The sequence below is a fragment of the Corticium candelabrum genome, chromosome 18 (genome assembly GCF_963422355.1).
Source record: "Corticium candelabrum chromosome 18, ooCorCand1.1, whole genome shotgun sequence".
Lineage (NCBI taxonomy): Eukaryota > Metazoa > Porifera > Homoscleromorpha > Homosclerophorida > Plakinidae > Corticium > Corticium candelabrum.
This window is the reverse complement of record NC_085102.1, coordinates 6097737-6110789: the sequence shown is the minus strand read 5'-3', so window position 1 is coordinate 6110789 and position 13053 is coordinate 6097737. Positions and strand designations below refer to the sequence as shown.

Sequence of the window (13053 nt, the reverse complement as noted above, 5' to 3'; positions counted from 1 at the left end):
CAGCATAAGAATGGTCTTGAATGCAACGGATCTAGATGTAGCAATGTTGTTACATTGCATAGAGACAAGTGCAACATATTATCTAATTGAGCACACACTCACCTTCGTTGGTAACAAGGAGAGCAAGAGATGTAAATGATGCCCATAGTAGGTACAAAACAGTGGCCAACGTCGTTGGAAAAGACATGGTCAACAAGAGGTTGCCAACTAACCGTTTCGACTACACCAGTGCTCCTTTCAAGGAACACATTCCATGCCTACCAGTTCATCAAACAATTTTGAAGAATTCTGTATGACAAGGATGTACAGAGCAGACTAATTTGCCGCAGCTCTGATGGATCCACCGTCATTCTCTGCACCTCTCTATTCCGAAAACCAACAAAGTTGCTCAACTTTCCCTAACAAAGTTCAGTTGGTCATTTGATTGTTGCTGATGTGCATTATACTGATAGACGGTGCATAATCAGACAGTAATATGGCTGTCCATCAAGGTAGTAGTCATGTGAACAGAGAACAACAAATTAGCTGCATGTCTGAATATGGTCTATGGAAGTGGCTCTGGGAAATGGTCACTCCTTACTGCATTTTGCTAACTTGCTAGAAACAGATCAGCAGGCATGATCATGTAAACGAGACCGACCATCCTCTCATTACCTCTCAAACAATTGTCTACAGCATTCTGCAAGACTGAGGCAAAAGAAGGTCGCCTGTACATAAAGCTGTCTATTGGATTTTGCTTCAAACAAGAAGACAAAGTAATCATTCTAGATGAATCATATACAAAAGTATACTGTCGAGACACAGTCACTGTAAAGTAGAGTAGTTAATAATCAATTTACAACACTGGTGACAGTGTACATACAAACATCGTGCATACCAAACTTCCCATCTTACACTCATTCCTTGTTACTAAGAGTTGCTGCTCCTCTTGGAGTCTGACAACTTGTCGAGTTTTTCTTGGACATTATGTTCTCGCTTTCGTTTGAATATCTGTCCACCCTTATAACCCAAATAGCCTCCACCAACTGCTGTCAGGAGAGCTCCTACTTTTGCTCCTATAAGGAGACCAACAGGGCCACCAACCAAAGTCCCAACGACGGCCCCAGTCAAGGGAATAATTGCTGCCTTTGTTACACTTGCCTAACAGTGTATGTATGTCAAAATTCAAGCCTTGCAATTGATACATATGACATACCTTGCCAACATCCCTGGCTGCCTGCTGGGTACTATGGTGTGCCCCTTCTATGTTTGATTGTATGGAATCAACCATCTCGCCTTGATGCTACAATAGATCTCCAATTCATTTAGATTATCCTTGAATTACTAACAATGAATCATACATGAACTAGATTGGCATATTCATGAACAAGATTGTTCAACTCTGTCACCTCCTTTCCACACAACAAAACATGTCATAAACCATTGACCAAACCAATTGTGAACAGCAACCATTAACACTGATGACAACTACTGGGTTGCATTTGCGGCTACATTAAATGTACCACTGACATATCAAGAAACATGAGAATATCCACACATTCTTTCATGCATATAAACAAACTGAACCATCAATATTGGTATTAGTAAAGAGGTGAATCATCTGTAAACAGCCCAAGAAATGCTACTATACTGCTTCTGTTTAAGTGCAGTACCAAAAAAGCAGATCAGGTGTTAGGAAGTCTTACTATCCAGCCTCAGGAAATTACATGCTAATCACCAACAAAAGCAACCATCAACTACTAAATGAGCTCCCACACTAAACACCAAGTATACAAAATGGTAAGTTCCAGGTACCAACATTAATGGTTCAATTAGGAACTACAGAGACAGTCTGCACGGTCTGATCATATAATACTTCCTAACCAAGACTTCAAATCAAATGCCACAACTTCATTCAGTCATGATGATTCATTTAATTTATCAACAAACATGTCTCATATTCATGAGCTCAGAGCATCTCCAAACATTCACATGAAAGAGTAAATAGTGGAAGCACTTAAGGTGTACAGAATGTCAGACATACAATAGCTGTCAATGAACATAGACAGGAAAACATATAACAGACTGACAGGTGGGCAACAGATGTGCATGTGCAGCTATAAGAGTCAGCAACAGGCACAGTTTCTGCTAACCTGCTGAATGCCCTTGGGAAGATCCAATACCTCTCTACCTCACAATATCTGCTAGACAAATCCTTTTTGACAAGAACGCTCTTACTAAATGACTATAACAGGCATAGACATCACATGAACCCTTAATACATGAATGTTTCCTAACGATGATATGCATCTCCTCTTATATAGACTAAAGTGTTAGATTTATGCATCTCAACAACAAAAAATGAGTTGAAAAGACATGTTATACATAGCTGGCTGCAGACATGTAGAAGTTCCAAGTATATAGGTTACAGCCAGTCTCCTGCACACCAGAACTGCACTATAATACAAGCAATCCTAACTGTTTCTACTAAGACAGAATGTGTGTAATACACAGTCAACCCTCTCAATGTTCGCTACTTCTTATTTATTACAATAGTCCTCGGGTAAGTTTCTAATATTAGCTACACACATAGAGCAAGTCATCAACTGTACGTCCTCCAAACACGTTTGTTCTAAAACCCATAGTATGTCTGACAACCAAACCGGTAATCTATTGACTGACGATGTATTGACCGTTCAACTAGCAAGTGATAGTACCAAACATAGTAGTCACTGACAGCATTTCAACTTTCTAAAATTCATCTGCAATCTCTCAATGGCATTTTTGAAGAGCCAGAGTGATTGTTCCACGCATATGCTCAACAAATGTAGCAATCCTGAACTAACACCGAACGAGTGAAACTTCCAGGTATCCTACACTTCTATACCATATTTCCTTGATTACACACTTCTTCAGTAGACATGTCACCACATGGAGCAAAGCCTATCATTCTGCATGGACTACGTGCTAATTGGATAGTATAGATCTAATGCAGGGGTGTCTCAGCCACCAACAGGCGGTTGATAGTGAACGTGTGCTCAGATAAAGACAAGCTTCTGTGCAATCAAGTAAAAATGTAGATTATAGTATCTTCTTAAAGGATAGTCTACCTCATCTGTTATACATGCCACTAATGTTATAGATAAGAAGACACTACTGTAGCTTATGTGGGGATTCCCCTGTCTCCTGGCCAATTGACATAACCAACAAGTAACTTACAATCAGCCCACAGTCCATTATCTCATTGGAAAACAGTCTTGCAATAGGTATACGTAACCAAATGTTCTCAGAACAATAAACATACATACACAAACCACAGTTTCTCACATGGGTCAACTTTTGCCACGAATCTGTTAAGACAGCACTGTCTTCATCTTGGGATTCTTGGCTACCAGCCACAGACTGGTGCTGTTGTTGAGCCATTAGTTCTACAACAAATTACTGTTATACCAATCAGCCAACAGCTACAGTACTGCATTGACCTTAGTAACAAGTCATCTATCACAAACAAAACTAAAACTGCAACAAAACGGCAACAACGCAAGAAATATTCAAGGAGAACGAGAATTACACGCATAAATACAGTCATACAAATAAGTCTCCATAAACACGTATAATTAGAATCAAACAAAAAAGATTTTTGTAAAAATTCAGTAGTGCCATGCACACACACTGAAAAGTCACAAAATGGTAGACAAAGTTACACCTACAATTACACAATACAGCATGTCACCTGCGCCTCCAGCTAATGGATGATGTCCAGCAAGAAGTGGGTCTTCTTCTGAAGGACGAAAGCCTTGTAATGCTGCCACAGCCGATTCTTTACTAGAACGTATTTTCTGTTCAAACTCAAAGCAATTGTCGTCGTGAACGCGACTTTTTAGTCGCTCCATCTCAACTAGATGTTGCTTCAGCCTCTAGAAACAAAGTACACAATGCAAAAAAACAATACAAGAGACGTACAACCAACAGTAAAGCAAAAACAAGCAGCAACATTCCTGTATGATATTATCAAACAACAACAGTAAAGTCGACTTACAACACACTCACACCTGTAAGATAGCTCCCCTGCCTCTGGAAACAGGGCCTCCATGTGCTACGTGGAGGCTTAGGGCCAGCGCTACAATCCACCTAGAGTTTGGCCATTGAGTCATCCAGGGACACTGACAATGGCGCAGCTCTGGGACTGGACACCGAGGCCCACAAGTATTCATCTGCTGCAGGACGTTACTGCCAAGCCAGCGGTCATGTCCACTCCAGTCAATGACCAGGTACTCATTCATACTCCTGAGTCGAGAGACGCAATTGTGTGTAAGTTCCTTGCCTAAGGGAATTACGCCTGTGCCCATCTCGTACTTAAACCTGTGGTCAAAAGATCCCGGATGTTTTCATTCTCCACATGCACTCTCTAACCAATTGAGCTACAGACGCCACACCCATACATATGCCTATGTGCAGCAGGTCAGAGGACTTTCTGCCCAAAAAACACCCACAAAGTATACTTCCAGGATACGCATGCCCAGAATAAACAAAATAATGTCTGTAAATCCGTCTTCGTTTGTATCAATGCATTTGATAAGCTGGTGTCAGTGTTGAGTGAAAGTGATTAGCGCTAGACTCATTTCTTCGTTGTTGCAATGACTGATGTTGACGAGCTTCAGGCCGACGACTCTGATTTCCATGTGTAGTGTCTAGTTTCTGTGTGTATGCTGATGCTGTACATATACCAATACCTTTCATCTTGCAAACGGATAATTGCAGGCATTTGTGGTATCTCTGTCTTCAGGTGTATAGATGATGACTAGCCAAACAACAGCATTTTGTGACCATGTATACACATGGGACCAAAATAGCACCCCGGGACCCTAGTATATGCCCAAAACAAGTGTTTCACGCAGGGCTTTACTACAGACGAATGCAGTAATACAAATGTATAACTAAAGAGTGAAAGAACAGATTGAAGAAGAGATTGTAAAAGTAGTTTCTGATGGCGTTTGATCATGACCATTCAATGAAGTGTTGCTATAGCTTGTAGTGTAGGCTGTATTGTATGTGTACAAATACTAAATATCATATGTACAAAGTTTGGCATATATCCCTATTGATCCAAAAATGACACTAACACACACACACACACACACACACACACACACACACACACACACACACACACACACACACACACACACACACACACACACATGCATGCACGCACGCGCACACACACACACACACACACACACACACACACACACACACACACACACACACCAGGGCATAATTTATCCAGTATTGCATCCAAGTATGGTAGGAGTCTAACCAAGAACCTTATAATGCATACAGCAATGTCTGAGAAGATACTGTATATAATATACTATTACATCTTTATTCAATTACGAACCATCCCTACTTGAGTGGTCATGCTGTGCAATACATGAAACTAAAGCACATTAGCAGAACACCTGCTAAAACTATCATCTCATTAGCAGAAGGGATGGCAACAGCAACAGAAACTTGAAACAAGCTAGTTATTGAGACTTCCATTGTAACTATGTCACAAGGTAACAAAGGAACAAAAGTAAGTAACAGTGTAGTCAATGTACTTGCACTTTTATATAGTAGCTAATGTAGAAGGTCAACCAACTAAAATAACAAACAATCATGCAATGTGTAGTTGCATGGGACCTTTCCAATGTAAACGTCAACACAAACATCACTGTCACAGAAACAGGGGAAGTACAAACAGCACAGCTTTTCCAACCTAAAGGTCATCACAACAGAAGTACAAACAGCACAACATTTGAGAATTTCCAATATAAAGGTCAAACCAAAAAGTAGCACAAACAGCACAACTACTGTCTAGAAACGTCAACGCCGTCTAAATCTAAAGTTCAGTTTTGCACGAACATGGAAGTTAGTAGCAGCAGTATGTCTCAACAAGAACTTTTGGATTTCTTAATGTATCTAAAGCAAGACATGAGACCCTCCGTGTCTTCTGAACTGTTGGAGAAACTAAGACACATTGAGTCTCTATCTACCCTTGCTAAAGGTGAGACCTGCAGATACATGACCGATACCATAGCTGCAAACCTCTATCCAGAAGACGCTGATAGAAGTTCAGGCCCAGTTAGAGTGTATGGTGATGAAAACTGTCTGTATCGGTCTGCATCATTGTTGGTTTGTGGAAATGAAAGTCGTCATCTTGAGCTGCGTTTGCGAACAGCCATTGAATTATGTAAAAATGTCCAACACTATGCATATGCTGTCGTGCAACATGCCAGAAGTTGTCTAGAATCATTGTCTCCAGTAGCTCTGTTGTCGTCTACTCTAAAGACTGAGTCAAGTGCAGTATTTGCAGAAGCGTTGGAATCTGGTTGCTCCATTGAGGAAGCTTATCGTCTACAGGGTTCAAAAATCCGGTCGCCAAGACGCCATATGGCGACAACTTCTAGATGGATGGCGACTAAACGAACGATGTGGTCGCCAATTTGGCGACTAGAAATATTTGGTAGTTTCTAGCCTTTTAATAGTGGCAGTGGCTCATGGATGCAAACCACCTGCTCAGCAGATGTTGTGTTACAATTAACATATGTTGCCGTCTTCTACGTCTATTTAGTGGCACCCTGCGACGTATGCTGGCTACTTGGTACCTTCGTACATATCCTACATATCCTGTAACAACGTATCACCTAGCAATCTATTGCCAGTCGTTGCTATGCTTTTGTCATGGACTCTCAGAGTTGCCAACTCACACACAACTTGCGAGAGTCTCACGCAAGTTCCTTCAGGTCACACGCTCACACGCAAGAAACCCAGATCTCACGCAACTTTCAAATTGCTGGAACTAGCTAGATCCAGGCACACGTGTACAGTGAAGCTCGTAAAAATCTGTAACTATAGAATCTAGCGAGACTGCCGTAAAGTGATCGATCAGTACGAATAACCAACCCCAGGCAAGTCTAGTTCTGAAGCTGTCAAACATATTCAGCTAATTCTACTACTGTACTAGAGTCCGCGCATCCATAATTTCCCTCCTTCTTTTCAACTTCCAGATGTCGTCAGAAAGTCCAAAAGAGGGAGGGGCTGATTACGCTAGACTGATTTACTGCATGCGAAAACTATATTGGTTTATCGTTACTATCAGAAATTCTAATTCCAGGAGTACTTGCTAGTTAATTATTGTCTAATGCGTATTGACACACTATGTGTTGCTTTTTGGTTATTTAGGTATTAGTTTTGTGGCCACACCCATATGCAGATATAAAGTACTGATGAAAATCTGAGATCTCACGCATTTTCAGTGTTCCTGATTGGCAACTCTGGACTCTACTGCCTGTACCGATCTGATTGGTCTCTGCCATCAGCTCCAGACAAACCCAACTAAAGAGGTGCATGCAGGCGCGTATTATTTTTCAAACAATTGCAGTCTCTCCTATAGGATCCTAGCCTTCTTATTTGTCTCAATAATTCAAGATGGTTAGATTCTTCGTTTCCTTTGAACAGCATAGAAAAGGATCTAGATAGGCAGTTGCCGTCACCTTCACCTACGATTGGCTGCAGATTTCATGTTTTATATTCGAGAGAAGCTGCTGCACAATGTCATCTCGTCGATTACTAAGCTGTTGAATTGGATTTGTTGGTGTAGGGTATCTAAAAACTATTATGCAGATCTTTGCAAACGGTGGGGCATAGGAAGCGGTAAAACAAACAGCTTTTTCCGCAACAAGCTGCCTGAGTGTCCTTCTATCAAAGGAACTACCAGGTACGTCCAAGAGCTCATAAGTCTCCTAGTGCTACTAAGAAAGTTTGTTCAGACAAAAGTTTCTGCATGTCCAGTTCTGAAATCTAGGTGTTGAATGATGCCACGCACTATTGAAGCGCTACAATAACAAAGTTTATCAGGTGCATTCCAAAAATTAGCACATAGGAAACCACGTGGGGTGTGGGGTTTTCCCTTGAGAGTTACCAGATGTGCTGTTCTCAGCAAATCAATAGTGGCACTGAGTCATCTACAGAAAACGCTAAAAGAATGCTCGTGTCTTATTGGATGGATTGCCAGGATGTGGATGTGATGACAAACCACATAATCACATTAATTAACAATACAAAACCACACAAACCACAGTTTTGTTTGGTTGTAGCTATACAATTATTTGAAAGTTTTTATAAAATATTGAATACTATTACATAAAAAGAATCCCAAATACAATACTGTAGATTGGTGTGTTTACTAGCCAATGTTCATCCAACGTTATTGCAAATTCCTAGTTTATGTCTTAATTTAATGTCAAACATAATAATCTGGGAAAGGGTTTCAACAGTGATATTAATGACTTGTTTACTTCTGGAATCTCTGACCTAGAAACTAGTGAAAGTTTGGCGACCAACCATTCTTCTAGGTGGCCAAACTGGCGACCAGATTCAAACACATTTTTCGAACCTTGGTCTAGCAGCACTGATTGAAATTCATGCAACTTGCAGTCCAGGATGCTATAGTTCTGTGTTGCATGCTTATGGGCTATCTACAACAGGGATTTTTTAAAGCAGTCTGTCTCCTTGACACTAATCTGTGGCCGACTGACTGAGATGATCTTGCAGCCTTTGGTGTAGCTGATGTGTCTCTTGCTGTAGACCACTTCCGTCGTCTTCTATTAAAGAACAACGTATTGCTGGATGGGGTAATGACAGACTGGACCTTCTTCAAGATGTACTGGATCGATAACTTGCGACACCATCCAAAAATACTGTATGGTCACTGCTTCTGTCCAAGTACAAAGAGAAATTTCCAAACTTTGTGCAATTGGTGTGCATGCTGCTGGTGTTACCAGTCAGCAATGCCATAGTGAAGCGTGGTTTCAGTGCTATAAGGAGGAAAAAAGTGACTGGCGGTCAAGTCTTAGTGAAGATAACTTTGATCACTTGATGAGGATTAGCATTAATGGTCTGCCATTGGCACAGTTTGACCCTACACTTGCAGTCCAACGGTTCTTCAGCACTCCAAGGAGGACACACGTACAGCCATATGGTTCAAAAAAAGTTAATGAATAGCATATTTTGCTTTTAAGATTTGCATGGGCAGGGTGCCACTTGCTACTATTCAAGTAACTTCGTTTCCACTTAGCTAAAGGGAATTGTGTTATAATAACAAATTTAATAGTATCATCACTATTCACAGTTTGGCACTGACTATGAACTTGAGCCTGTAGACTAGAAAAGCATGAACTGTCTGGGCAATTAATTAATTGCTTTGTTTTGCAAAAATATGGTTGCAACCCAATTTTGCATTACTGCTACTCAATTTGCAATTTGTGTAGCAATACTGCTACGCAAAAAAGAAAAAGTAAATTATGCCCTGCACGCACACACACACACACACACACACACACACACACACACACACACACACACACACACACACACACACACACACACACTTTGCAACTACTATTCTCCTCAATATACACTAAGCATAGAATCTGTGGTAACCCTGAAAGCTCTTAAATAAGAACAACAACTTCAACTCTACAAGATAACCCTTTGAGCTGTTCGTAAATAATAACCACTAACAGCTCAACAACATAATCTCATGTAATATCACTGGACAGAGCAAAGAGCATGTACAACTACAATCGCATATCCAATTAATTAAGGATGAAGAATACAGAATATAGACCACTATATATGACTCATCTTGTTTGTTAGCTACAATGTGTGTGCGACTACCCATAGAGCCCAACATTTGCATAGGGGTTAACACTGTGTACATACCCCTCAGCCATTGCCCCTTGGAGGTTATGCAAGAACCATACTAGAACACAGACCTGGACCTTCATCCTCAATGCTTCCTGCTTAAGCTCCAAGGGACAACCATTTGATCTCATCCATTTAGTGCCACCTGCAAGTTCACCCATTACTAAAACATGTAGAATATGCTCATACTATGCATTTCCCACCATGAATCCAATAAAAACAAGTCATAACAATATTTGACAGCTCTCATTCTGGGAATGATGCCCAAGTGCAGGTGGTATGTTTACCTGTGGTGTAAGTGTGTGGGCAAGATGTGAGTTAACAAAATATATTATTCTAAGTTTCTAGACATTCCTCTCACCAAGAATAAACATTTCAATCCTAATGTCTACACCAATGAAGGACTCCAGTAGACACGTAAAGATGGCCAGTCACACAAGTACTGTCAGTATCACACACAAATGACATCAATCAACATGGACATTCCACTCATTGTGTTAGTAAATTAGATGGAAAAGAGTATTTAGCAACACATGTAGCAACCAGTAGAGAAGCATTAGACATAGACAGCCACCTTGCATATTAATGCATTAGAGATATTTGGTGTACCTTGAGGGTTGAAGTCGCTGCTATTTGTTCCCTAGACAGATCTCTCCATTTGCAGCTTTGCTGCAGCTAGCACAACAACAAACAAACACAGCTAGTCAATTCCAATCTAGAGAAAAGTTGCTACAGTGTGTGTGTGTGTGTGTGTGTGTGTGTGTGTGTGTGTGTGTGTGTGTGTGTGTGTGTGTGTGTGTGTGTGTGTGTGTGTGAACAAACAATTCTCGTGTACAAACTTGTGTCATAGTCTCTTGATGTTCCTTTAATCGTTTAACATCTTCAGGTATAGCAATTTCAGTAAACCGCTTTATAGCTGGCTCAAGAGCACTCAGTGGTTGTTTCACTATCTCATCCTTTTTAGTCTGCGTACCTAAAACAATTTATATCAGCTGCTTAGCATTGTGTGTGCGCCCGCATGCGCGTGCGTGCGTGCGTGTGTGTCCAATGTCTCAAGCACAAAATTATTAATAATCTATCAACAGTTGCCTTCCCAGTGTCAGTCTGCCTGTCTACATTTCTGCTAGCCAGGTCCAAAAACTTGAGGGAACTTGTTAATTTTAATTAATTTTAATATTAATAACAAAATAAATAAATAATTTGCCATACCACAACTTAGGATGATCTAAGTATGAGTAACGTCCCAACATTACAACCATGTTATGAGTATGAAAATCAATTTGTATATTAGAGTGTTTGTCTTCTACTGTCAGCACAATCTTCGTCTTTGATTTATGGAGGAAAATTATAATCGTAGGGTTTGAATTTGATTTACTATCCACATACTATATCCTACACTTTCACACTTTTAATACTGAACATCAACAACGTAAACAATACATGTAATAAAAAGAACACGCCCACAAACTTTATGAGATCCCTGATCCCCTACGATCCCTTACTCCCATGATCTCTAACCCCTACAATCCCTGACCCCTACAACCTCTGACTCCTACAATCTCTGACCCCCTACGATCCCTGACTCTACGATCTCTGACCCCTACGATCTCTAACTCCTACAATCTCTGACCCCTTACGATCTCTGCCCCCTACGATATCTGACTCTTACAATCTCTGACCCCTACAGTCTCTGACCCCCTATGATCTCTGACCCCCTACAATCTCTGACCCCCTACAATATCTGACTCTTACGATCTCTAACCCCTACAATCTCTGACCCCCTACGATCTCTGACCCCCTATGATCTCTGACCCTCCACAATTCCTAACCCCCACGTACCATGACCCCTACATTCCCTGACTCCTACGATCTAACCCTCTCTATGATCTCTGACCCCTTATTATCTCTGACCCCTTATTATCTCTGACCCCCTACAATCTCTAATCCCTACGATCTCTGACCCCCTATGATCACTGACCTCTACGATCCCTGACCCCTACGATTTCTGACCCCTACAATCTCTGACCCCTAAGATCTCTGACCCCTAAGATCTCTGACCCCCTATGATCTCTAACCCCTACGATCACTGACCCCTACAATCTCTTACCCTTAAGATCTCTAACCCCTACGATTTCTGACCCCTACAATCTCTGACCCCTAAGATCTCTGACCCCTAAGATCTCTGACCCCTAAGATCTCTGACCCCTAAGATCTCTGACCCCTAAGATCTCTGACCCCTAAGATCTCTGACCCCCTATGATCTCTAACCCCTACGATCACTGACCCCTACAATCTCTTACCCTTACAATCTCTAACCCCTACGATTTCTGACCCCTACAATCTCTGACCCTTAAGATCTCTGACCCCTAAGATCTCTGACCCCCTATGATCTCTAACCCCTACGATCACTGACCCCTACAATCTCTTACCCTTAAGATCTCTAACCCCTACGATTTCTGACCCCTACAATCTCTGACCCCTAAGATCTCTGACCCCTAAGATCTCTGACCCCTAAGATCTCTGACCCCTAAGATCTCTGACCCCTAAGATCTCTGACCCCTAAGATCTCTGACCCCCTATGATCTCTGACCCCTAAGATCTCTGACCCCCTATGATCTCTAACCCTACGATCACTGACCCCTACAATCTCTTACCCTTAAGATCTCTAACCCCTACGATTTCTGACCCCTACAATCTCTGACCCCTAAGATCTCTGACCCCTAAGATCTCTGACCCCTAAGATCTCTGACCCCCTATGATCTCTAACCCCTACGATCACTGACCCCTACAATCTCTTACCCTTACGATCTCTAACCCCTACAATTTCTGACCCCTGCGATCTCTAACTCCCTACAATCACAGACCCCTACGATCTCTGCGCAATACAATCTCTGACCCCCTACGATCCCTTACTCTCTATGATCTCTGACCCCTACAGTCTCTGACCCCCTACGATCTATGACCCGTACGCTATATAACCCCTACGATCTATGACTCCTATGATCCACGATCCGGCCCCTCTGCATGATCCCCTCCTTACGCAATGCCGCACTCCCTCCTGTCTGTCGGTCTGTTTCCATGTCTGTCCAGATGTTTAGTAAGCAGAAGCTTAGCACAACTAGGTTTCTAGACGATCACATTGTTTACACGTCCACATGTCATTCTACCTCTTCTCCGAGGCTCGAACGTCGCCATTCAGCTTGATCCGATCAGGAAACGGTAAAAAACACCTCAACGAAAAAACGTTCCTCAACAATACAACCACCGTTTACGGTCCGCATAAACGTCTCACGTCGATTTCTAATTCTAACATAACAAACTACA

General features: G+C 41.6%; 1 protein-coding gene across 1 annotated transcript; it reads right to left on the bottom strand.

The window, feature by feature from the left end:
* Positions 1 to 815: 815 nt before the first annotated feature.
* LOC134193941 (syntaxin-17-like) lies at positions 816 to 13053 on the bottom strand. Its single transcript, XM_062662810.1, has 8 exons — positions 12897 to 13053; positions 10569 to 10702; positions 10339 to 10404; positions 3713 to 3896; positions 3307 to 3407; positions 1341 to 1391; positions 1196 to 1282; positions 816 to 1140 (listed from the first exon to the last, which is right to left on the bottom strand). Exons 1-8 carry the CDS (start codon positions 12922 to 12924, stop codon positions 910 to 912), a joined length of 882 nt encoding a protein of 293 aa, XP_062518794.1. The 5' UTR covers positions 12925 to 13053; the 3' UTR covers positions 816 to 909.